General features: G+C 36.3%; 2 protein-coding genes across 2 annotated transcripts; one reads left to right on the forward strand and one right to left on the reverse strand.

Moving 5' to 3' along the window:
* Nucleotides 1–1,404: 1,404 nt before the first annotated feature.
* LOC119773077 (high affinity immunoglobulin gamma Fc receptor I-like) lies at nucleotides 1,405–10,583 on the reverse strand. Its single transcript, XM_038269892.1, has 6 exons — nucleotides 10,464–10,583; nucleotides 10,233–10,313; nucleotides 8,494–8,529; nucleotides 2,856–3,119; nucleotides 2,534–2,776; nucleotides 1,405–2,458 (listed from the first exon to the last, which is right to left on the reverse strand). The coding sequence occupies exons 2-6, from the start codon at nucleotides 10,261–10,263 to the stop codon at nucleotides 2,289–2,291; spliced, it is 744 nt and encodes a 247-aa protein (XP_038125820.1). The 5' UTR covers nucleotides 10,264–10,313; nucleotides 10,464–10,583; the 3' UTR covers nucleotides 1,405–2,288.
* A 4,833-nt stretch (nucleotides 10,584–15,416) lies between these two features.
* Nucleotides 15,417–21,279, forward strand: LOC119773078. The gene is made up of 4 exons (XM_038269893.1): nucleotides 15,417–15,559; nucleotides 16,882–16,957; nucleotides 18,403–18,756; nucleotides 19,478–21,279. The coding sequence occupies exons 2-4, from the start codon at nucleotides 16,891–16,893 to the stop codon at nucleotides 19,783–19,785; spliced, it is 729 nt and encodes a 242-aa protein (XP_038125821.1). The 5' UTR covers nucleotides 15,417–15,559; nucleotides 16,882–16,890; the 3' UTR covers nucleotides 19,786–21,279.
* The last annotated feature ends 973 nt before the right edge of the window (nucleotides 21,280–22,252 follow it).

The raw sequence follows: 22,252 nt of genomic DNA on the forward strand, positions 1-22,252 counted from the left end.
TGTACTAGCTCAAAGGCTGCTTCTACTCAATACTGAGCAAAGGACAAATACTTATGACAATGAGTTTTTCTTTTTTTAATACATTCGCAAAAATGTCTAAATTTCTGTTTTTTCTGCCAAGAAGGGGTGCTGAGTGTTAGGTTTATTCAATGATGATTATAAAATGTATGTGTTCATATGAAACATTGTAGAAATGAGATGCTTCACTCTGTCTCATGATTCAGACAAGAGACCACACTGCCTTTTGATCCAGTCGTGGAGCGTCCTGTCTTATGACCTGATCAACTGTTCTGTCAGAACAATACTCTGTTTGTAACAATGTGTCATGTTCTGTTAATAAAACGCTCTGCAGAGGAGGTCCGGTGGGAGACAGTGTGTTTGAGTCTGGGGTTCAACTGTCTCTCCTCCTGCAGGAGCTGTATGAAAATCCATTACAGTGTATTTCAGTTCTTCTTTTACAAACCTACATTTTTGAACCCAACACTGAGTATACATTATTGAGAAATACAATTGACTTTATTGATTTTAACAAACGGCTGCAGTGAAACAAAGAGTGAAAAATGTAAAGGGGTCTGAATACTTTTTGTACCCACTGTAAGCTCTCAGAAATTTTACAGGAAACTCTTTTAGCTTCACATCCTTTGGTCTCTGATAAATAAGCATTGTGAGTTCAAAACAGATGAAAAATATGCTGCCATTCTACATAACTGCGTAATGGAAAATAAAATAAAATAGTTGGCAACAGTCCCAGTAATGGTATTTAAAGAGGAGTGCTTTAAACTAGCTGTTACTGAAAACACCCTGAGGTTGTTTTATAAAGTAGGGGGAGAAGGCATGACCAACAGAACATTGGAATTTCATTTGAGGAGAGGCTCACTTGGTTTAAACCTCTTTGATCTTAAATTTGCATTTGACACTGATCCTCCAGGGCTTTGCTCATTGTGTAGATGTAATGTCAAGTTTCCCACCGAACAAAATATATTATCATAACTAGTCTAGTCTTTTTTTTTTTAATAAACCCTTGTTTTCTTATTGGAGGAAGCATTTAGACGAACTTATAGCATGAACCCTAAACCCAGAAAAGCTTGTAGGAGGCAGGGAAATTATATAAAGGGTCAATTCTTTTAGCAACACTTTGGTTTTATAACCATCACTGAATAAAACTGATAATGTTGCTGTTTTCTTTAATAGGATCTTTATATTCTTTTTCAAATCTTTTGTAAAAAAAAAAAAAAAAAAAAAAAAAAAAAGGTAATATCTACTATCTTTCTAAAAACAATTAACAACACTGATTAGTCGCTTCAACGTCCAGTCAGGCATCCGTTCTCACTGCAGCACAGAGACTGCCGTTGCCAATGTTTTCATTGACATCCGTTAAAAATGAAGACTGGTATTATTGGATCCTAGTGCAGCATTTAACACTGTTAATTACCAATTTATTAGAGCACTTAGAAAACTGGGTTTATCTTTATAGTACAGCATTGGACTGGTTCAAATCCCAGTTGGAAAGGGACTTTGTTGTGTTTCCATTATAGACCACAAAAAATCTGATGTGGTGTTCCTCAAGGGTGCAACTTAGGCCCCTTTTTACAATATCTGCATGCTTCCCCTAACTCAGTCTTTAATAAACAACGTTATAAGTCACCGTCACCTTTATATTACAAAGCTCACTATGTGAAAGAAAGAACAACTCAGAGAATAATTGTATTTTGTCTGTTCTCGCCTTTTCATGTCATTCAACATTTCAGCTTACAGAATGGCAAACAGTATGATTTCAGTATAGCAGTAAAAAAATTTTCACCCAAGGAAAAGCACTATATATGAAGCTGCAATTGTCCCATTTAGCAGTTTTTACAAAACCAAGGTGAGTTCTTCCTGCATTTGTGACAGGTATACTTTGTGCAGTGCACACAATGCTCAGTGCTGTGGTTCTTGTTGCAGAGATTGCACACCTGGCCTGCTTATAATAACAATGGAAAAAAATAGAGTTTAGCACTCTTCTGAAAGGAAGAGTTGTAATATGAACTAGATGAGGTTATCTATGTGTGCTACGTGTTTGGTGGCACTACAATGATTTAAAGTGTAATTATTGGCTATTATATGCTTATAATAGCAATTAATAAATCTCATAGTCTCTTATAGTAATCATCCGATCTTTATAGGGCCTTAGTGGGCAGACTTATTTTCATATCCGTGGGCAAGTCATTTCCTGTAAAATATGATAAAAATATATATTTAGAGACTGCTTGATTGATACAATGTTTTTTTTTTTCAGATGATTCAGAGTTTTACCTGTTTTTAAGTTGATATAAAGACACAAAGAGTAGCGTGGAGATGACAAATGGACAGAAAACTACCAGGTGACAAAGCAGTCTGATTTGAAGTGATGATGGGACATGTGGAGTCACAGGGATTAGAGAAGTTGTAGGGTTATACAGGGGGGTGGATGTAGGTCTTTCTGCAGGGTGAATCAAAGCAAGTCAGATAACTTTGTTGATTTAATCAGAGATCAAATGAAGAGGAAGCTACCCACCTTTGATGCAGAGCCAGCTGGCTGGAGATTCTCCATGACTGTTCTTACAGTAATAGAGGCCTCCATCAGACCTGGAAACATGGTGGAAGGTCATCTGACCTTTTGGCTCAGTTTTAATGAGGGAGCCATCTTTATAGAAAGTAGCAGAATGGTGAACAGTAGAGGACTTGGTTAGACAACTCAGAGTGATGTTATCTCCCTCCATCACCGGGGTAACAGGACTATCCAGGATGACTGATTCACCTGAACACAAAGATAATCATCATCATTTAATCCATTATAAAACAGCTTCATCAACATTAACTCCACACTCTGAACCTACTGGTGACAGTGATCTGGATTCTGCTGCTTTGTACCCCCTCCTTGGACTCACACCAGTAAACGCCACTGTCGTATGATAGTGCCAGAGTGTTCATACAGGTGGCGCCCTTTACTCCGCCCCATTTGTTTCCACATTGGGAAACTTCCCCTTCAGTTGTGTTTCTCCACACAAGCCATTTTGCAGCATCGTCATCATTCTTGCAGCTCAGAGTGAGTGAATCTTGCTCGAAATGTTGAGATCTACTGGGTCTCACAGTGAGGAGGACTGTCAGATGGAGGAAAAATGAAATACTGTAAAAATAAACTATAGTTAACACATATAAAGAATGGCTAAAGTACTCCATTATAAAACCCATGTGTTCAGCAGTATGGGAGGTGGGTTGTGGTGTTTATGTCAAGAACCGAGGACAGATGGACCCAGTATTCAAGGAGAGACAGTCAGTAGATAATAATAAAACAAAAACTAAAGTGGAGCTGTGGCTCACGGACACTGCAGGCGGGGGGGCGGGGCACCGCCCAATCTCAGACACTCAGGCTTAACAGTCCAGACCACGAGTGTCCCCAGTGCTGCAGTCCCAGAGGTTATGCTAGAAGCTGATCCTGGTGAGGGACACAGAACAGACAGAAACAGGCAGGATCCAGATCAGGCAGGAACAGAGACAGGTGGCAGGATCCAGACTTCCAGGCATCCACAGGCTTCCAGGAGGGTTCAGAGTCTGACTGGAACCAGAAGCATGACCAGGTGGTCACGCACAGGAGCAGACAGGATCAGGTACAGACAGGCAGGCTCAGTGGAAGAGGGTAGCCGAGACAGGACGTAGGAACCGGAACTTGAAGCAGGACTTTAAACTGGTCTCCACCCTGGAGCCAGGCTTACTGGATAAAAACTAAACCTCCCCCCATAATGAGCCAAAAACTCAGAGGACTCCGCGGGAGAGGAACAGTGGACAGTCAGGAGACAAGACAAACACTAAAACCCTCTCTCCACTGGCAGCTAGGATCCAGGACACGAACCATAAAATAAAACTAACAGAAAGACAAGTAATGATCTGGCACTGAATGTTCAGGTTGAACTGAATATAAACTAGAGGAAACAGGTGAGAGGAATAAATTATAATTGAGGCAGGGAAGGAAGAGGGCAGGTGAGAGGAATTACTAATTAGGGAGGAGCAAACAGGCCAGATCATGACAGTTTATTTGTTTAGCTCCTATGCGGTGGATAGGCACATCAGGAGGTCCGCATATTAAATGGTCAATCTTGTCCTACCTCCTTCCTTACAACTAGCCCTAATTGGTTGGCACTTATCAGGGTGACATCTCTGACTCAAGAGTCCTTACAGATTTGATAAATTCAGTTGGACCCTCACACAGGATCAGGGAGCTTCACAATCACGACAAATATGCTAACTTGACAGATGTCCAGAAGACAGTCATCAGCATTTTTCACAGGGAGGGTGAGCCCTATAAGTATGTTGCTGAAGAAGCTGCTTGGTCACAGAGTTGTGCATGGAGGCATATCAACAGAACAGCGTAAAAGAAGCCCTCATCAATGGAACATAGATAACGAGTCTGATATTGAAGATATAGCTACAGAATTAGATAAAGGTTTAAGACTTTTATTTATCAAAGCTATCTATATATTTCATATATAGATATAGATGTATACATAGATCTAACAAATAAATATAGATTTAATGTTTAGACATAGATTTACAATCTATATTTAGCTTCTGTTATGAAATGTGAGAGAAAAGGCACTACTCATGAAGAAAGCATTGAAAATAAAAATTTTATCTTTTTTTGGTAAATTTTTTTAAAGCAAATTTTCAGATATGATATTCTGTTGGGAAAAAAAATTAATCAAGCTTTAATTCCAATCCTACTTGGAGCTATGAGGTTAAGAGTATTTACACCCTAACCTCAGGTACTTCCATAAAAGGAAACAACATTTCCAACACATCCTTGTGCAGATCTCAGCTAACAAAAAAGGAAATACTCAAACAACCGTGGTACTGAGCAGGGCTGTTTCAAAGAATATTTTGATTTCATAATGTTACTCAGGGCAATGGCCTCCTAACTTATCACCTATGTGTAATGACGCACTAATGCAGTAATTAATATAAAATGATAACCAAGTACTGAACACATAGAAAAGGATATCCCTTTCAGGAGCCTGACCTTTGTGTATAAATATTTATTTTCAATTGATCTAATGTAATATTTTTATTTACTAAGACATTGAATTTTATTTTCTTTACCTGTGAGTCATAACTATCAAAAATACAAGAAATGGAAGGTTGAATTATTTCATTCCGTGAGCTTAACTTTATGAAACGAGTGGCCAAAAACACTGCATCTAGCACAGTACTTTAAATCATACATGTATCTGTTTAATATTAAATATAGGAGAGGTGTGCAATTAACGACTTTTACAATATGAAGTAACTTTACCTAAGTATAGGAATTAGGGCAGTTCAAGGTCAGTGTTATAACTCTCAATAAGAAGCAGCAACCTATTTCATGGGTCAAAAATATTATTGTTACTTTTTAAGGTTATCTGTTCTGCTGAAAAGAATTGTGTTTCTGTGATGTTGCATTGAACAACTAAAGCAATTATATAGCTGCGCTAGACACACGCAGTCAGCCCAATCCAAATGCATCTTCTTGGGAAGGGAATGTGAAATCTGAAACATTTTATCTCTTTGCTCTAATATCCATTTAAATCTGTAAGTCAAGCCAACTTTTTAACACCCAGAATGTGTAATAAAATCCTCACTTTTTAAAAATGTCAAACATTCCTTTATACATTCATTTAATTTATAAATGTTATGCTTCTCCTCTTTTGGATTTCTTTTTTAGTTTTCAGGTATGTCATTCTGTCTTGTTGGTCATTGGTTTCTTTTGCATTTTGTGTTACATTAAGATGTGTTGCATTTTTTTAGTTACTCTGTGTTGCTCTCTCCTTTTCTCCTTTTCGCTAGCTCCCTTCTAGTTGCTTCTATCCACACCTGTTCCATATCAGCTAATTAGCCCATTCTTTGTTCTGTCCCCCATATTTACACCTCCTGTGCAGTTGCTCATTTCTGGTTTCCCTCATTGTTTTGCTTCCCATGTGTGTTTCTCCATGGCATCTCCTTGTTTTGTTTCTTTTATTTATCCTGGATTTTGCTTCTGTTGCCTTTTTTTTTTTTTCATTAAATCAGCAAAAACTCATCTTTTCCTCCTTCTACTCTGTGTTTGGGTCCATAACCAAACTCCACTCTACCTAAAGATTTAGCAAAAATAATGAATTCCTTTTTGACCGGAGTGTGTGCATGGTGGTTTATTCCATTTTAATCTATGGTGGGTAGAAAGTCCTCCACCTCTTACCCAATGAAAACATTAACATTATTCAGGCAGTTTCAATAAACTTTAGAGCAGCGGTCACCAACCTTTTTACAGTTGAGGGCTTTTTCAGGGGCACTGAGTCTCAGGAAGGGCTACCAATACTGACCTATGAATTGCAAGGATCAATCTTTATTGTTTCTTTAAATTTCTAATTTTCTTTTAGACATTTTATGTTGAAATCTCTATAAATGCTTAAATGCCATATATGATTAAATGATGAAATATTCTATAACTGATTTTTAAAAAGAAGAGCAACAGAATACTATGAAATTTCAAACGTAGTTGAGTTGTTCTATTTTCAGAAGACTCTAAGGGCACCCCTTGTGGTCCTTGAGGGCCCCTTGGTGCCCGCGGGCACCATGTTGGTGACCCCTGCTCTAGAGACTCCAAACATACATCCACACACTCTTTGGCCACCTTCTATCTCAGAGGCTTGTTCAATTAAACCAAAAACCACCTGACAATAAGGCTTAGAAATATGCAGTAAGATCCATCTGTCCATTTAATTTCTTTTCATGATTAAACATTGTGGGTTCTCTTAAACTCCACTATTGAATAACAGGATCATACCTATGTTTTGAAAATTTATGCAAAGTGAAATACTTGCATGTATGCTTAAGTCAAACCTATCTATAAAACTGTCAAGCTCAGATCTAGGTTCCTTTTTCTTTGTCTTTTCTCCCCATGTGTTTTGCTAAAAGTTCAAACGGCCTATGTTATATCCTTGACTCGCCCAGCTAGGTATTCAGGGAATTGCTGACTCATAATAGCTAGTCGGCTTCACAAGTAAAAAGCAGTCTTTAATTAGTTCATGCTAGCCAACTTGCACATTGTATTCATTGTTTTTGCAGTGGAAAAATTCCACTTGTGTTTTCAACTTTGAGCTCAACTTGAAATACTCATATAACCTGAGGAACAACAAGTTCAGGTTTAGGGGTGCGGCACTGAGCTGGAACTTTGTGGCTCTTTCAACCCAACAATTCTGAAAAGTCTATCTATAAATACAAACGCTGAGGTTTTTACTTTGCAGCACCAGAACATAAAATATGGAAACTAGGTCATCTGCAGTTATGAAACTGATTACCAAAAACTAGTTCTTGTTATTTTTTTATCATCCAAAATCAAAATGACAATGAACACGGAAAGTTTTCTTGCATCTAATAATTTGATCAAGTTTTTTTTTAAATTCATATTAGAAGAAGAAATATTTGACTTGAAGTTTCATAAATGCAGTTTGGAAATGGGATTAATTCTTCTTTCAATTATCCTTAAAACAAATAAGCTGAATTGAAAAAATGAAACAAAACCATTTTTTACATAATAGATGTATCAGAACTGAACTTCATCAGAAGCACCAGTAGCATTTTGATAAAGGATTAAATGAAATGGCTTTTCGTAAGAGCCATTTATCTTTATAGTGCTGTGTGTCTCTGTGGGGGGGGACAACTTCTAAACAGTATCTTTTTCTTATAGTTCTTTGATTGATTAAAACCAAAATTAGTTTAAAGAGTAAAGCAAATAAGAGTTCAGAAATCAGTTCCTAAAGCAAGAAAAGATTAACCTAATCTGCACCATAAAAAAAAAGATAGAGAAGGTCCTGGTAATGTTTTGCCAGGATCCATTTTTTCTCTAAATATAAACTTCTTTATATTTCTCTAATATAAATTACTCTATAATGTTGCCCGTTGTCGTCAGTGGAGGTGTCAGAACTCTCTTACCTAAACGGTCTGATAAATACGGCCCATAAAAGCAAATTATGGAAAATTCCTTTAAATTAATAGTGTAGTTTATACTGTGATCTTGCAGTGCAGTATCTCTGACCTCGGCAGGTATTTTATTGAGTGCAAACATTTTGATGAAAGCATTTTAAAAAGAAGCCACAATCACTTCTCACTCTGCCAGGATGGTAAAACTGAACAATCAGAAAGGTTAAAGCACCACGCTTTTTTTTATGAGATAGAATTAACACTTTGGATGATAAAATAAAATCCCAGCTCTGGTTCCTGTTCAGGAAATCATCAACATAGGCAGAAGTAATATAACTCTTGTCCTGCATATTCAGGTATTGACCCCGATCAGTGGAAATGCCCTGATTATTTTCACCAATACCCAACATAGCTGGATGGAAGCCTTTCCACAAGCCTCTTTTTTTTCAGTACATCTATAACAAGAATGTCTTGTAACGCCATCTTCTATTTGAGAAATACATCAGTGAGTAAATGAGCTCCAGGCTGTATCAGAGGATTTCTAACCTTGGTTGGTTGTGCAGCACAGCAGTGAAGCGAGACCTGGAAAGGAAGAAGACAAATCCTACTTTAAGATTTTAAAATCACAAAGTATTTAAACAAATCCCAATGAGAGGAAAGAAATAACTACAGGAAATAGTTGCAGGAAACGAGGAAAGCAGGGATAGATATAAAAATGTATCATCAGATGCATTATGTCAGTGATTATGGCAACAGATGTTCTCTATTGTTTTTTTCTTATAATGTTTTTTTTTTGCTTCAGAAACCCTTAACAAAAATCTATACTAGTGACCATCCCATGAATTTAAATAATGCTAGGGTAAAAAATTGAGACTGGTAGATTGTGATGCTGCAAAGATTAACAGGCAGTATTTTAATATACCTGTGATGGACTTTTAACTTCTCTATTCCTCATTTATTTGCAAATTTTTTTAAGCCAGGAAGAGACTTTGACTAGATCCCATTTTAAGATTTCTTTTCCCAGTCTTTCAGAGGTGGATGTGCAAGTGTGCTTTGGATGTTTGTCCTGTTGAAAGAATCAAGTGTAATTCTTAAACTTAAGTTTAAATTTGACTTTTTAGGGTTTTTTTTCCCTATAAGTCTTTCCATAAGGGTTTTGGGGGTTTTTTTGTTTTTGTTTTTTACAATAAGGCTCTTTGTTTAGTTTGGTCATCCATATTTTGGTCTTAGTACTCTTCCATTGATGCTTCTTTTGCCCAGTCTCTTTCTTACTGTGAAAGAATTAAGCTTTGCATTAACTGAGGCGTGTGATTCCTGCAGATATTTGAAAGTTGTTCCGGATTCTTCTGTGACCTCTTGGATGAATCCCTGATTATCTCTTGGAAGAATTTTGCTAGGCTGGATACTCCTGGAAGGTTATCACTCTCCATTTGTAGAGAAAACACTTAAGTCCCAAAGGCTTGGAAAGAGGTTTAGAACCTTAACCATTCCATTTATCCGTACATTTCTTTAGCCTGTTTCACCTTATCAGGCAGGTTCTTTTTAAAGCTACAGTGTGTAATTTTCAGCGACATCTAACGTCCAGAATGCAGACCGCAGCAACATGAACATCTCCCCCCCACCGTTTCTCCCCCCCAACAGTACGGCGAGCGTTACGGGACAAAATGTCTTCCACGACGTCCGCATCACCTACCTTCTCAAGTGATGAGGTTTGTTTACATAGATAATTTTACAGATAGTATTTCATTAGTCTGTGTAGGGTATAGATTTCAGTACCGTCTCAGTTCATCTCTCTCAACTTGCCGTAGTTACTTTCGAGCGTAATGGGCGATCTCGCAATCACTAGTTTGTTCGCTCTGCGCTGCCGTAGCACAAAGATGTCTGCCTCCATGGCTGCGAGACCCGCTCCTATGTAATTATAAATAACGAATTCTAAGGCAACGCAAATATTAAGGTTAAGAGGCTGAGCTCGTAGATGATGATAAATAACATAGTTATGTATAATATATTACATTTCTGACTGTATATCCCTGTAATTATTACACACTGTAGCTTTAAAAAGATTTTAGGGATCTGGCAATTCATAAATTAATAATTGTATCGCCTTAAACAGAGAGTTTATGTTGGACCAGATAGAACAGCAAATAACACTGATGGGAGCAATCATGAACTAGAAATAACCAACAGACAAAAAATAACTTTAAATCTAACAGTTAGATGCTGATAATAATTCAACACATTTACTTTAATTCAGTTAAATTAGAAATTTCTAAAGATATACTTACAAATCATGGGAAAAATAAATGTCCTCTCCATCCTTCAGTTTTAGAAGATGTGAATTTAGGTCAGTTTGCAGATCAAAGCGTCTTTCTTAGTCAGAGTCACGAGGAGGTTTAAAACAGATTTAAAAGAAATTTGAATTATAGGTGATTAAATAAGAGAATAAACTCCAAATAACACATTTTTACACAATGAATTTGGTGATACTAAACACAACTTTAGATCAATTTGATTACCTGCTGTTTATAAACTGTATCTGTACCTTCTCCTGTCCTGGATGAGAGTCTTTCCTTCTTTTAAAGCCAATTTGATATAAGATCATTTAATGAGAGTCGGTCCTTCAGTCATCGACAGCAGCAGGAATTAAACAGATGTTTTATAGAAAAGGGTTTTTTCCTGTCAGCTTCTCTCATTTTCAGCCACAAAACTGTGGTCACTGTGACAAAGTGGGTGAGGGCGTATGAAAGGGGTGATATACGTCGGTTGTGTTTTTTTCATAGAGTTTTAACCTCTTTAGAGTGCAGCTACAAGGAAGATTACAATTAAAAATCAACACAGATCTCTGATGATTAGTGTCTGTTTCCCTGCATTAAAGGTCAGATTACGATCAGAAAGATTATGAAGTAAATAACATATTTTTGTTATAAACTGATCTAAACCAATCTGTTACTTTCATGTTAAAGTTTTTGAGCAATTGCCATAATTGTATTAGAATCGGTTACTTTGATATAACTTCTCTTAATTCCTCTTCCTGCGCCTTAATGAACTACTTCATTGATAGAATTTTATCAAAACAATGTTTAAAATGCGCTGACCCATGACTGTAAACCATTGTAGAACTGAAACCTGCTCATGAACTGTGCTGATGACACTACTGTACTTGGCCTCATCAACAATTAGGATGAGACTCCTATTGAACCAAAGGAACCAGCTTAGTCTAGTAGGGCTTCCAGGGCTCCATCAACATCCAGGACCTCTAGTGGAAGCTGAAAATAACCTCCTTTACCACTAAAAACAATGATGGTGAATTTCTACACTCCCTCTCCTCCTCTATCACTATCTGGGGCACTGCTGCCACCATCAGGGACAAGGACAGGCTGCAGCGTATCATCTGCTCTTCAGAACCCAGAGCCAAGCATGCAAGATTACACCCGATCCCTCACATCCTGGACACAGACTGTTTCAGATGCTCCCCTCTGCCAGAAGGCTGCGCTCCATCAGGACCAGAACCTTCAACAACAAAAAAACATTCGAGCATGTGTGTGTGTATTTATATAATGTAATTTTATTTTATACTACTGTTTTTTTTAAAACTGTCATGGTGCTCTTGATAAACAATGTGCTTTTCTTTATTTCTGCATAGTCCTGTGTTCATGCGAGCTGTATGTTTATTTGTCTATGTTGCACATCATCCACAAAACACATTCCTTGGCTATAAAAACAAACTGATTCTGATTTTGGGCTAAACTTAGGAAATCCTCCATGGTTTGAAGTCTCTTTATCAAGAATAAGAACTGGGTTTTAAAAATTAAAGCTAAAAAAAACTTTCCACAACATCGATCAAATATAAATTGCCCTGCGTTTTATGTAAAATGAAGTCCTGCATAAATTACTGTGGCTTTTAAAGTGGGAGAAAAGCTGCAGCAGGTTATGAGGTTAAATATGACCTGTCCACTAGATGGCAGTATCATATAGCAGGAACAGAAGACAATAGGACTTCAGTCATGACCATTACTGATGGGAATAAGAAGAAGTTAGCACTGCCAAGGGTAGACAGAAGACCTTAGATCTCATTAATATCCTGGAAAGTATTTGGCCAATGATGATTTTTTTTTTAAAGAAATGTGGCCTTTATTTAACCAGGAAGTCCCATTAAGATTCAGAACCTCTTTTACGAGAGAGACCATGTCAAGTTATCAGCTAAATCACAGCACATAGGGCCGGATTTATCAAGATCCAATTTTGCGTGCAGTAATTTGCGCTCGCAAAGTGGAATTTTGCGCGAGGGGTTGAACCATGGTTTGCGGGTGATTTAACAAGAGCGATTGCGTAACTGGTGGAAGGTGCAAAACTGTTGGAGACGCCCTATTTAAATGATGGTTTTGCGCGTTTTGTGGTTTGCGGCAAAGTAGTTTGTAGTCTGTACAAACTAGTGCATTAAGAAATTTGAATCTTACAGTGACCCCCAACAAAAAAAAATAAATAAGTATATATATATATATATATATATATATATATATATATATATATATATATATATATATATATATATATATATATATATATATATATATATATATATATATATATATATATATATATATTTATTTATTTATTTATAAATTGGCAACCTTTATTCCCTAAGGTGGTATGTGCTGCAGTAAAAAAAAACAAACAAAAAAAAAAACAGGTGTTTTGTATTGGCCTGTGACTGTGGATGAGATCCCCGCAGCATTTGGCACGTTGCTCCACAGGCGCAGGGGGAGAACCCCGACCCCGTCGGACAGCACTTCTGAAAAAACGAGATTGGGAGATCCCAGCTCTCGCTGCAACCGTACGCTGGAATGACCCAGATGCAAAAAAGTGCAATGTTGCAAGGAGTTTTGTGATATCTGTTATTGCGTGGGTCCTCCTTGTGGCTGGCTCCAAATCCATTCGGAGTTCCCCCAACAGCTCCAAAATGGCAATGCTAGATAAACGATATGTTTTGATGATCGTTTCCTCGTTCATTCCAAAAATATTCACACGGAGGGAAAAAATGCATTCTCTGCGTCTCCTTGCTTCATTTCCATGTCTCCTTCTTGCGACAATAACCGCTGCCATGTGTGCGCAATTACGCATACAGACCATTTGCACCTTCTTTTGAAACGTGTTAAATATAGAGTCAGATACCGTTAGCAAAATTGCGTTCAAGTTTGATAAATCACTTTGCGAGTGCTAAATTAATATATTTACATGTTCTCCTCCCACAAGACGCACTTTAGCGTGTAAACGCCCCATATTGCATATTCATTGCAGAAAAAGTACTAAATGGATCACAGGCGCTATTTAGCACGTTTTAAAGATCAAATGCTTTTAGCACGCTGTTGATAGATCAGTTTGTACATTTTTTAGCGTGCGCAGTGAAATAGCTCACGTTTTAATACACGCAAACCTTTGATAAATCCGGCCCATAGATACAGTTATGGTCACCAAGGAACATTTTCATGATAAAAGAAGCAAATAATGTTAAAAACACATTATTGAGACTCTAGATAAAAACAAGAGTCGAAAAATCATTGTTTAAAATAGGGCTGTTTGGTCGGCCTGATTTTTTTCTGACTTTAGAACAATGATAGACGTTATAACGACGTTGAAAACAGTTTTTAATGTCTTTTCAACATTCTAAAAAATTACACCTTTCAGCTTTCACCAAATGTACACATTGTTTGGAAGTAAATCCTGTCATAACTTTGTTTACAGAGATTTTGAATTAATTAATAGACATGAGGGTTTCTAACTTTCGCTATTTCTGTTGATTATGCCACCCACAAAGAGCAGAATACAAAAAAAATCAGTTTTTGTTTCCAATTTAGTAAAAATTTATTAGGCTTACTAATAAAGAAGCAAAATAATTTTAGCAATATTAAGTAACATTTTGTCATTTTTAGCTGGATCCATAACCGTTTGCTTATCAGCCAGGCATTGGAGTGGAGGATTCCAGCATCTACATGTGGGACAGGCTGCAGGAGCATCATCTTCACTCCTTCTGTCGCTGCTCCTAGTGACCACAGCAGGCTGTTTACACTCCTGCTTTTATTGCCAGAGGTTGTTATTCCTGTGAAATATTCTGCTTTGGCCCATAAATAAAAATACCTTTGTCATGCTTTTCCATTGTCTTGCAAACCTACATGTTGTGAAACTTGCAAACTGTGTTGTCATTTTTCAGAGTTTGAATAAAATTTGTTTTAACATGTATATTCCACATTATTCTATAGTTTCTATTCAATTAAAAAGTAGAGAATAAAGTATCTATTCTATTCTACTTTACTATGTCTCATAGTGAGCAGAACTGGGGGAGGGCGCCGCTTCATCACAGATAATTGGGATCCAATAAAGGCTGCTTTTCACATGAAGAGCTGGAATGGTTTTTAGACTTTTTAAAATAAAATCATATTTATACAACACAAAACTTTCTGTGTTTAGTCATTTACAGTTTTTTGTTTTCTTGTTCTTGTTGATGTTTTTTTTTTTTTTTTTTAAGGATTAGAATAATCTCAGCATGACAAAAAAGGTAAATACAGAAAAACTTTGTAATGGGTAAAAACATTTATCCATTATGCTTTCCTTGCATGTTTGCTTTGTGTTCCTGTGGTTTGTCTGCACCAGAGTCCAATTTATGACCAATTAAAACAGATATGACTGAAGATATTTCATGTTGTCCCCAACAGCTGCTGCTCCTGCATGAGGGACTATAAGAGAGTCGAGGAAGGACTGGTTTAAATTCCAGAGGAGCTGATGAAGATTATTACTGAGATCACAGCTTTTCATTATGTTTTGAAACATAGAAATGGCTTCAGGAATATAAATTAATTAATTAATCTCTCTCTCTCTCTCTCTTTTTTTTTTTTTTTTTTTTGTAAAGCAAAAGATGAATCAATATTCTTGGTTTTTCTTGAAGGTTTAAATTAAGCTGGCCAGATGGTGGCACTCTGGGTCAATTAATAGAAGGCTAATACAGTCGTTGACATAATTATTAAATAAAGCTTCAAGTCTGTAAGCTTTAGGTTTATTTCAATTCACAAATTCCTTAATGCATTTTGTAGGATTTCGACTTTAAAGAAAAACAGGCACAACCAGCTGTATCAGAAATCACTGCAACAAAATAAGACCATTTTAAAGACTATCTTTAAATAAACTAACATGCTTCCTTTAAAAAGCAGAAGATCATTTAGAAATGGGCTTTTTTGACTCTTTTAATTCATTTCAGATTAAAAGGTCCTGGAAAAAAGTTTCTCAAATAAATGAATTTTGCTTCTCAGGTATTTTAGTGCTACAATTTTTTTTGTTTTGTTTATTTGTAATGTGTTTTTATAATACAAAAACATTTCAATTCATGATTATAGAAGTTACAGAAATGACATTCTTCCCGATGTTTAGTTCAGTGTTTCTTACAGTGACGTTAGGAGGGGCTGTGCTTTCATTAATGTACCATAGTAGGAAGCAGCGCATTGAAAGGGTTTCTCTTTGATGAACCTGGCTTTTATTGCAGTTTCTAACTATGGAAGAATAATTTATCCAGCGGAAGCTGGTAAACCAAACATCATTAACGCTGTTCTCTGAGAATATATGCGTAAGTTGTTCTGTTTTGCGCACTTTCTTCCGCGCCATTCCCGTCTAAACTTTTTTCTGCACAATTTTCAGGAAGCATCCTGCTCTCATTAATTCGTTTAAATGTCATATCTCCTGGTTTCTCATACAGTTAACGCATCGGAAGATATTAATTCAGCGTGATAGGCTATATATATTCTGTTTAACACTTCCTCACTGACGTTTTATCTGAACGTTTTCCAATATATTTTTCCTTTCTTTACAATAAGATAAAACATGTTATTAGGCACTTCTACTCATGTTCGAAATGGACCAAAAGTGAAACAAAAGTCATTTCCCCATCTTGTCATTACCCAGCAGCCCTTGCGGCTACTCCAACTTCAGGACAATGACTGCCTGAGTGATTGGTGGAAAAAGGGGAAATAGGGGAAATAACTACTATATAGGCCTATAGTACATGTTTATCTGAATAGTTATTAAACTCAAATACATCTTATTGAATATTATTTATTTTCATCAGCAGTTATCATAGTAGAAAAGCTTTCTCAAGAACTTTGTGATGCATTTTTGAAACAGAAGATGAGCCCCAGGTCTAATGCGCCACCTTGCTTGAGAAACCTGTTCAAAGACTTACTTTTACTTATTATTTAGGGAGCACACACATATCATCCTTATCTTACTTTATTCTTATATCTTATTTTTACCAACAATTTTATTTTTTTTCTCTTCTGTAAATGGTTGCACTGCAAGAACAACATTTCCCACAAGGGATTGATAAAGGAATTCTGATTCTGACTTATTGCTTTGGTAAAAAATACTTCTGAATTATAGGCCTACATAATAGGTCATGATGAACAGTTTACCGTCACTATCTTTGTGTCACTCGGTCTAAACTCTTATTTCCCCTTTTTCCAGCAGTCACTGCAATGTCCTATGAAGGTGGAGTAGCCACAAAGTGCTGCTGGGTAATGACAAGATGGGGAAATGACTATTAATGTTTCACTTTTGGTCCATTTGGGACATGAATAGAAGTGTTTAATAACATGTTTTGTCTCTATTATAAAGAAAGGACAAATACACTACAAAATGTAAGTGAGTAATTGTTAAGAAAAACATATATAGCCTATATTATGCTGAAATGAGATCTCAGTTTCTGCTGATTACATCAGAAACCTGGAGATGTAACATTTAAACTAATTATAGAGATTAATTCCAATATTAATTCCAAGATTACAGTGAAATGAATCAAGATTAAAGAAAGTAATCTATGCCCTCCACTAAAAATAACACATATTCAGATTTATAGTAAATCTTTAGAGGGTTATATTTTGTGTCATTTCACAGGTGTACAGGATGTTGAAGTGGAGAATCATGCTGTTGGTTCTGGTGCTGACTGGGGTTCGGTTTCCTCCCGGAGAAGGTGACAAAAAATCTAACTTTATTGGCAAACTCTGCTTAGATCTATGTTTAAAAAAGATCATATAGTTTACTGTTCTTAAACTTAAACCCAGGTTATAATTAATAGTGTTGTTGTTATTAGCGTCATTATGAAAACACTGACGTGGCATTCATTATTAGTCTCTATGTAAAAGTGCATACTAGAGACATGCAGTGTCTGCTCCTTATTATAATCAAGCTTCCAGGATATACTGTAGGCCTGAAAATTCATGTTCTTTCCTTTAATTCACAATTATTATATAAAAGTATTGGGATTCTGTGTGGTAGACCAACACCAAGGGGTTCATTATTGTGTAATGGAAAAAAATGTAGGGTTTTCTGATTCCCTGCAAAAACAGCAGTTTGTGGTTTATCTCTTTGGTTTGGCCTTCTAGCAATGACGTAGGCCTATATTTTGATAGTAGTGTGATACATGTAGAATAAATTCCTTTATATCTTAAGCTGTTTTCATTTTTCCCACTTTCCTTTCCTTCTAGCTATTGTTTCTCATCCTGTCTTTTTGATCTCATAAACCACATTTTTCTTTCCTCATATCATATTTTCTGTTTTTTTTATTGAAGTTACTCCCTCCCTCTCGCTGATTTACTTCTATGTTAAGTAAAACTTTCTCAAGTTGGGTAGTTTTCATTAATTTGTATTCCTTTGCAGCATGGGGGGAAAGTAAATACTGTACATACATGCTTGAGTAAAACATCAGTTACTGAGTGGAAATAAATACGGATTTAAGTAATTCCCTCTACATTACCAGATGAAGGTCATGTTTAGATATTGAACTATTGCTTTACTTTTAAAATATCACAAAAATCCTCCACTATACCTTTAAGTAAATCTTTCTAAAGTTGGGTAGATTGCGTTCCTTTGTATTATTTTGCAGCATTGGTGGAAAGTAACCATTTACATTTATCTCAGTCATTGTACTGAATTACTGCCTATCTGTACTTTTTGCTAAATAGTTCATAAAAGCTGAATTTTACTCAGTGGAAATAAATTCTAATTTAAGTAATGACTTCTCCGTTACCAGATGATGGTCCTGTTCAGAGGGTCATATTAAAGCACGCACTTAACTTTTACATGATTATTTGAATGTTTCGGTGTAAATATCCCAGAGTTCCACTTTATGTGCTGCTCTTTACAACATGTTGTTTTATCAAATAAAATAAATGATGATAACGTTAATGTTAACATTTGTGGTCAAAATGGGAAACTTGTGGAAAAGTTCATGTGGTTTGAATGAGTATGAAATATGTTGATCCTCTTTAAGTTTAACCTTTTAATCAAATTTATTCTCCTTGTTAGTGACAATCTTTAATGAGCAGAGCTACTGTTAGTTATCCTGATCAGATGGTTCTGAGGACTTTATCAGCCTGTGAGCCTCATACTCTGATCCATACATTCTGACTCCTGCAGGTAAACCCCTGAATGATGGAAACAGCACTCAGGACGTCTATGAGGCAGAAGAACACTCCAACATCACGCTGACACTGTCGTCTCCAGTTATCACTACCTCCAGCAGGATGTACATGGATCTGATCAATAAGGAGCCTCTAAGGTGCATTTATCGGTATGACAGCACATATCAGCCTGAGCCGTACATGGATGAAACACTAAGAGGCCGATTCCAGTGTGATCTACAGCAAGATGAGGACGGACAGATCCAATGTCTCCTGAGGAACCTGAAGTTCAGCGATGCAGGACGGTATCAATCCTTCATTAGGGTTGATGGAAGAAGCACTTTCACAAATTTGGAGGTTGTCGTCACAGGTGGGAATCAGGGAACTAAGCATGTGACCAATGATTAGATTGATTTAATCTATTGACAGCAATATAATGTTGCAATAAGGAATAATTGACACCTACTCCACCTTGTTGGGCCAAATTTATAAATTATAGACTGTTTACTATAAAAAATGAAAATAAAAGAACAATCTAGTTACTGTTACCTCAATAATATTACCAGGGTTTTATTATTATAATTTTTAATACGTAACATTTTTTTATTTTATTTTTTTATTTTTTGATTCAAATATTAAATACACCATTATATTAACAAACACATTATCAAATAATTAAATGTCCCAATAAATTATTAAAACACATTTAAAATATAGAATTAAAATTAATAAAATCATCTTCATTTGTTTAGAAAATAGATTTATTAAAACCTAATTTTAATCTGTTTTATACATCTTTATAAATAAATCTAAGGTCAAGTAATTATGTATATTTTAAGGTGTAAGCTGTAGTTGCCCTTTAAATTAGACATCTTATTTTGATTAAATCAGTTTGATGTTTTTGCTTAATCTGTTTAATTTTAAAACCCTGTAATAGTTTTCATTTTGTCAATATACCTACGTTAATGCAGAGGCTGAATCTTTTTTGGTAAAACTATACAGGAAAACACCAAAAAGTCAAAATAACCTGTGTGGGTTTGTTAAAAACAGCAAAAAAAAAAGTTATTTATTATCATTTTTTTGTTTTTCAGCTGTAAGAGAAGCAACTCAAGAAGAGACTTTAAATGCAACACAACGTGAGAGGCCTGGGATGTATGTGGCTTTTGGTTTATTTGGACTAACATTAGTAAGACAATATCATTGCACCAAGTCATTGATGGAAGGTCGCCACGGTTATCCAGCTGTTTCCATGTCAACCTCACCTCGGGTAGCTTCCCTTTCCCCCACTGATTACTTGCCTTGCTGCGAATCCCGTTTCTCTTATGTAATTTTAAAATTCAAAGAAAGGGAAATATTTCGCTGGGAGCATGGCCATTGGATATCAGATATTTTCTTCTGATCCTTTACATTTTCTTAAAAGATTTTAAGATTTTTCCACAGTGAACTCAGCTACACAGTAAGGGATTGATTTTATTCTAATTATTATTAATATCTAGTGTTGCGCCGATGCCATTTTTTGACCCTGATACAGATACCTGGCTGTGCAGTATTGGCCGATACCGATACCATCTGTTTGAAATTGATATGTGTGTGTGTGTATATATGAAGAACTGCATACTACTTGGATGGAAAATAATGGCCATCATAGCTTCGTCAAGCTCTTCCTACTTTTGTGAAGCAGGAAAAAGACTAAAACAAAGTGAATCCAGTAGAACTTTTTATTGCCTACCTGGAATGGGTGACAATAGTTGAATAAACTTTTGGCTATAAAAATGGTATCGATACCCTATTTGTTGGTACTGGTATCGGAATCAGTGCAACACTATTGATATCCTCTTCCAGTTTTTTTTATCTGAAGCCACTTTATCTAAACATGCCTGAAGTGATTTATTTCTCCTTTAATAATTTCCCATAAGATTGTATATATCTCACAAGGCAGGCTACCCAGTTACTATGTTACGGTTTTGGTAGTTACTGTAATACGTTTATTTTTTTTAAGGTTCAGTTGATTCATTGCAAAGTTGCTGCTCTCAATGGCTTTATCGTTAAGAAGTTTGTTTTTCTTACAGGTCTAATGTTTCAATCAAAACTAACAAGTATTGATCTTTCTTTAAGGTGGAAATCCATTGCCTGAATACGCTGCATGTTTTGCTTTACATTCATAGATAATATTTATCCTATGGGATAAGGATTAATGTGCATAATGTACTGTTTCAGCATAGGGTTCAATCAGAATCACCCTGCATGTAGCACCACATCAAATTATCCTGCTGCTATTTGTTGGGAATCAGCAATAAAAACAATATGGTGGGTTTATTAAATGCACCCGACCCTGTTGCCACATGCACTTTATTGGCTGAACAAACTTGCAATCCCCCCACCTTTCAATCTATGCTGAAAAAGTATGTGAATCATAAAAAAGGAAAAAAATTAAACATGTCTCTACATTTCTAATAAAAATACACGGTTACACCTGGAATGTAATAAAGAAGCTTTCTGTTTTGTTTCTCCATCCTCAGTCTGAATAGTGTATCTGTCGGGACTTGCTTATTGCCTATTTCCCTGTAACCTGATCAGCCTCATGGGGCAGAATGAAAAGAACAAAAAAAATCATACACTAAGAAACAGTTTTGTTTTTAATGAAAGCTGTTAGTTAAAATTGTCTGACTGGTTCCTCTGGGCCTTTACTGTATGTCACTGACATCAGTCCATGTCAAGAATAACCTCAGGAATCTTCCACTAATATTTTCTAATTTGAGGAGCTCTGATTTGTCCCATCATTAGTAAGCTGACATGTTGTTATTGCGTCATAAACATGTTTAGCTGGTGATGAAAGCCACCAGATGTGTGGGAACTAATGTTTCTAATAAAAATACACAAGTGTAAAATGCTTTTTAGTTTGAACCGCTATTTTTTTGCATAGCAGCTGAAGATATAAAGCTTTTGGTTGGAGGAAATGTTGTCAGAAAGCCCAGAACATAAAAACCAGAATTCAGGCGGGACAGAAAGTGGTATACTCAAAAAAGAGTTTGTGAATAAAGCGTGCAGCAGCTCAGTCTGTGCTCAGAAGGTTGCTGTCCAGAGCAGTGGAAGTCCTTTTCCATAATGCTGAGACGGTACCAGAGATCCAGGTGAGAAGAGAAGCAGCATCCTTTAGCAGACACAGCACGCATGGGAACCGAAAGATCCAGAATGGTAATTCAAGCCATGGTGAGAAGACAGGTCAAGGGTCAGCGCCAGGAGGAATCCAGGAATCAGTCCAAAAAAAAAAAAAAAACAGGCAAACAGAGCAAGCAGGCATGGTCGAAAACTCAGAGGTCTATGGGCGGAACCGGCAGAACCAAATGTTAGAGGAAACCTAGACTTGCAATAAAGCTTGAATAATCTGGCAACAAAGGCTGGGTTCCAGAGGCTTAAATAGCAACAGGTGCAGGTGGATGTGATAAGAGCTGATGAGCAGAGAGAAAAGCAGAGCAGAGCAACATGGAAATAAACCCAGCCTAAAGGTGCCAAGATCAGTACAGATGTACTGTAGCAGCAGTAAGGAGACGATACAGAAGGTTGGAACATAAAATAATCTCTATGTGACTCCATCTATTAAGCAAATCTGATAAGATGGAAAAGCTGTGTATTACCAGCCCTGCAGGTAATAAGCGGCAAACTGGCAGAAGTATCAAAATGTTTCTTACTGAATTAGAAGCATAAATCCTACGGTTTAAAACACTTTTGTAGAAGTTAGAGTAAAAGTAAAACTGTAAAAGTACAACTTTTAAAACTTTCGAATGTATAAAAGTAATGCTGGTGAAAATGTTAAAGAAGATGCGTTAAACCTTTTACTGGTTATTGCACTATTAAAGGAAAATGTT

The sequence above is a fragment of the Cyprinodon tularosa genome, unplaced genomic scaffold (assembly GCF_016077235.1).
Source record: "Cyprinodon tularosa strain WSP-4 unplaced genomic scaffold, ASM1607723v1 ctg740, whole genome shotgun sequence".
NCBI classification, from domain to species: Eukaryota; Metazoa; Chordata; class Actinopteri; order Cyprinodontiformes; family Cyprinodontidae; genus Cyprinodon; species Cyprinodon tularosa.

Excerpts from the sequence above, each read along its gene's own strand:
- LOC119773077 (XM_038269892.1), bottom strand. The coding sequence starts at position 10,263 with ATGGAGAGGACATTTATTTTTCCCATGATTT. Across the intron at positions 3,120-8,493 it reads GTGCTGCACAACCAACCAAG|TCCTCCTCACTGTGAGACCC; the intron begins GTTAGAAATCCT and ends TCCATCTGACAG. Across the intron at positions 2,777-2,855 it reads AATCCAGATCACTGTCACCA|GTGAATCAGTCATCCTGGAT; the intron begins GTAGGTTCAGAG and ends CTTTGTGTTCAG.
- LOC119773078 (XM_038269893.1), top strand. The coding sequence starts at position 16,891 with ATGTTGAAGTGGAGAATCATGCTGTTGGTTCTGGTGCTGACTGGGGTT. Across the intron at positions 16,958-18,402 it reads TCGGTTTCCTCCCGGAGAAG|GTAAACCCCTGAATGATGGA; the intron begins GTGACAAAAAAT and ends TGACTCCTGCAG. Across the intron at positions 18,757-19,477 it reads TTTGGAGGTTGTCGTCACAG|CTGTAAGAGAAGCAACTCAA; the intron begins GTGGGAATCAGG and ends TTTGTTTTTCAG.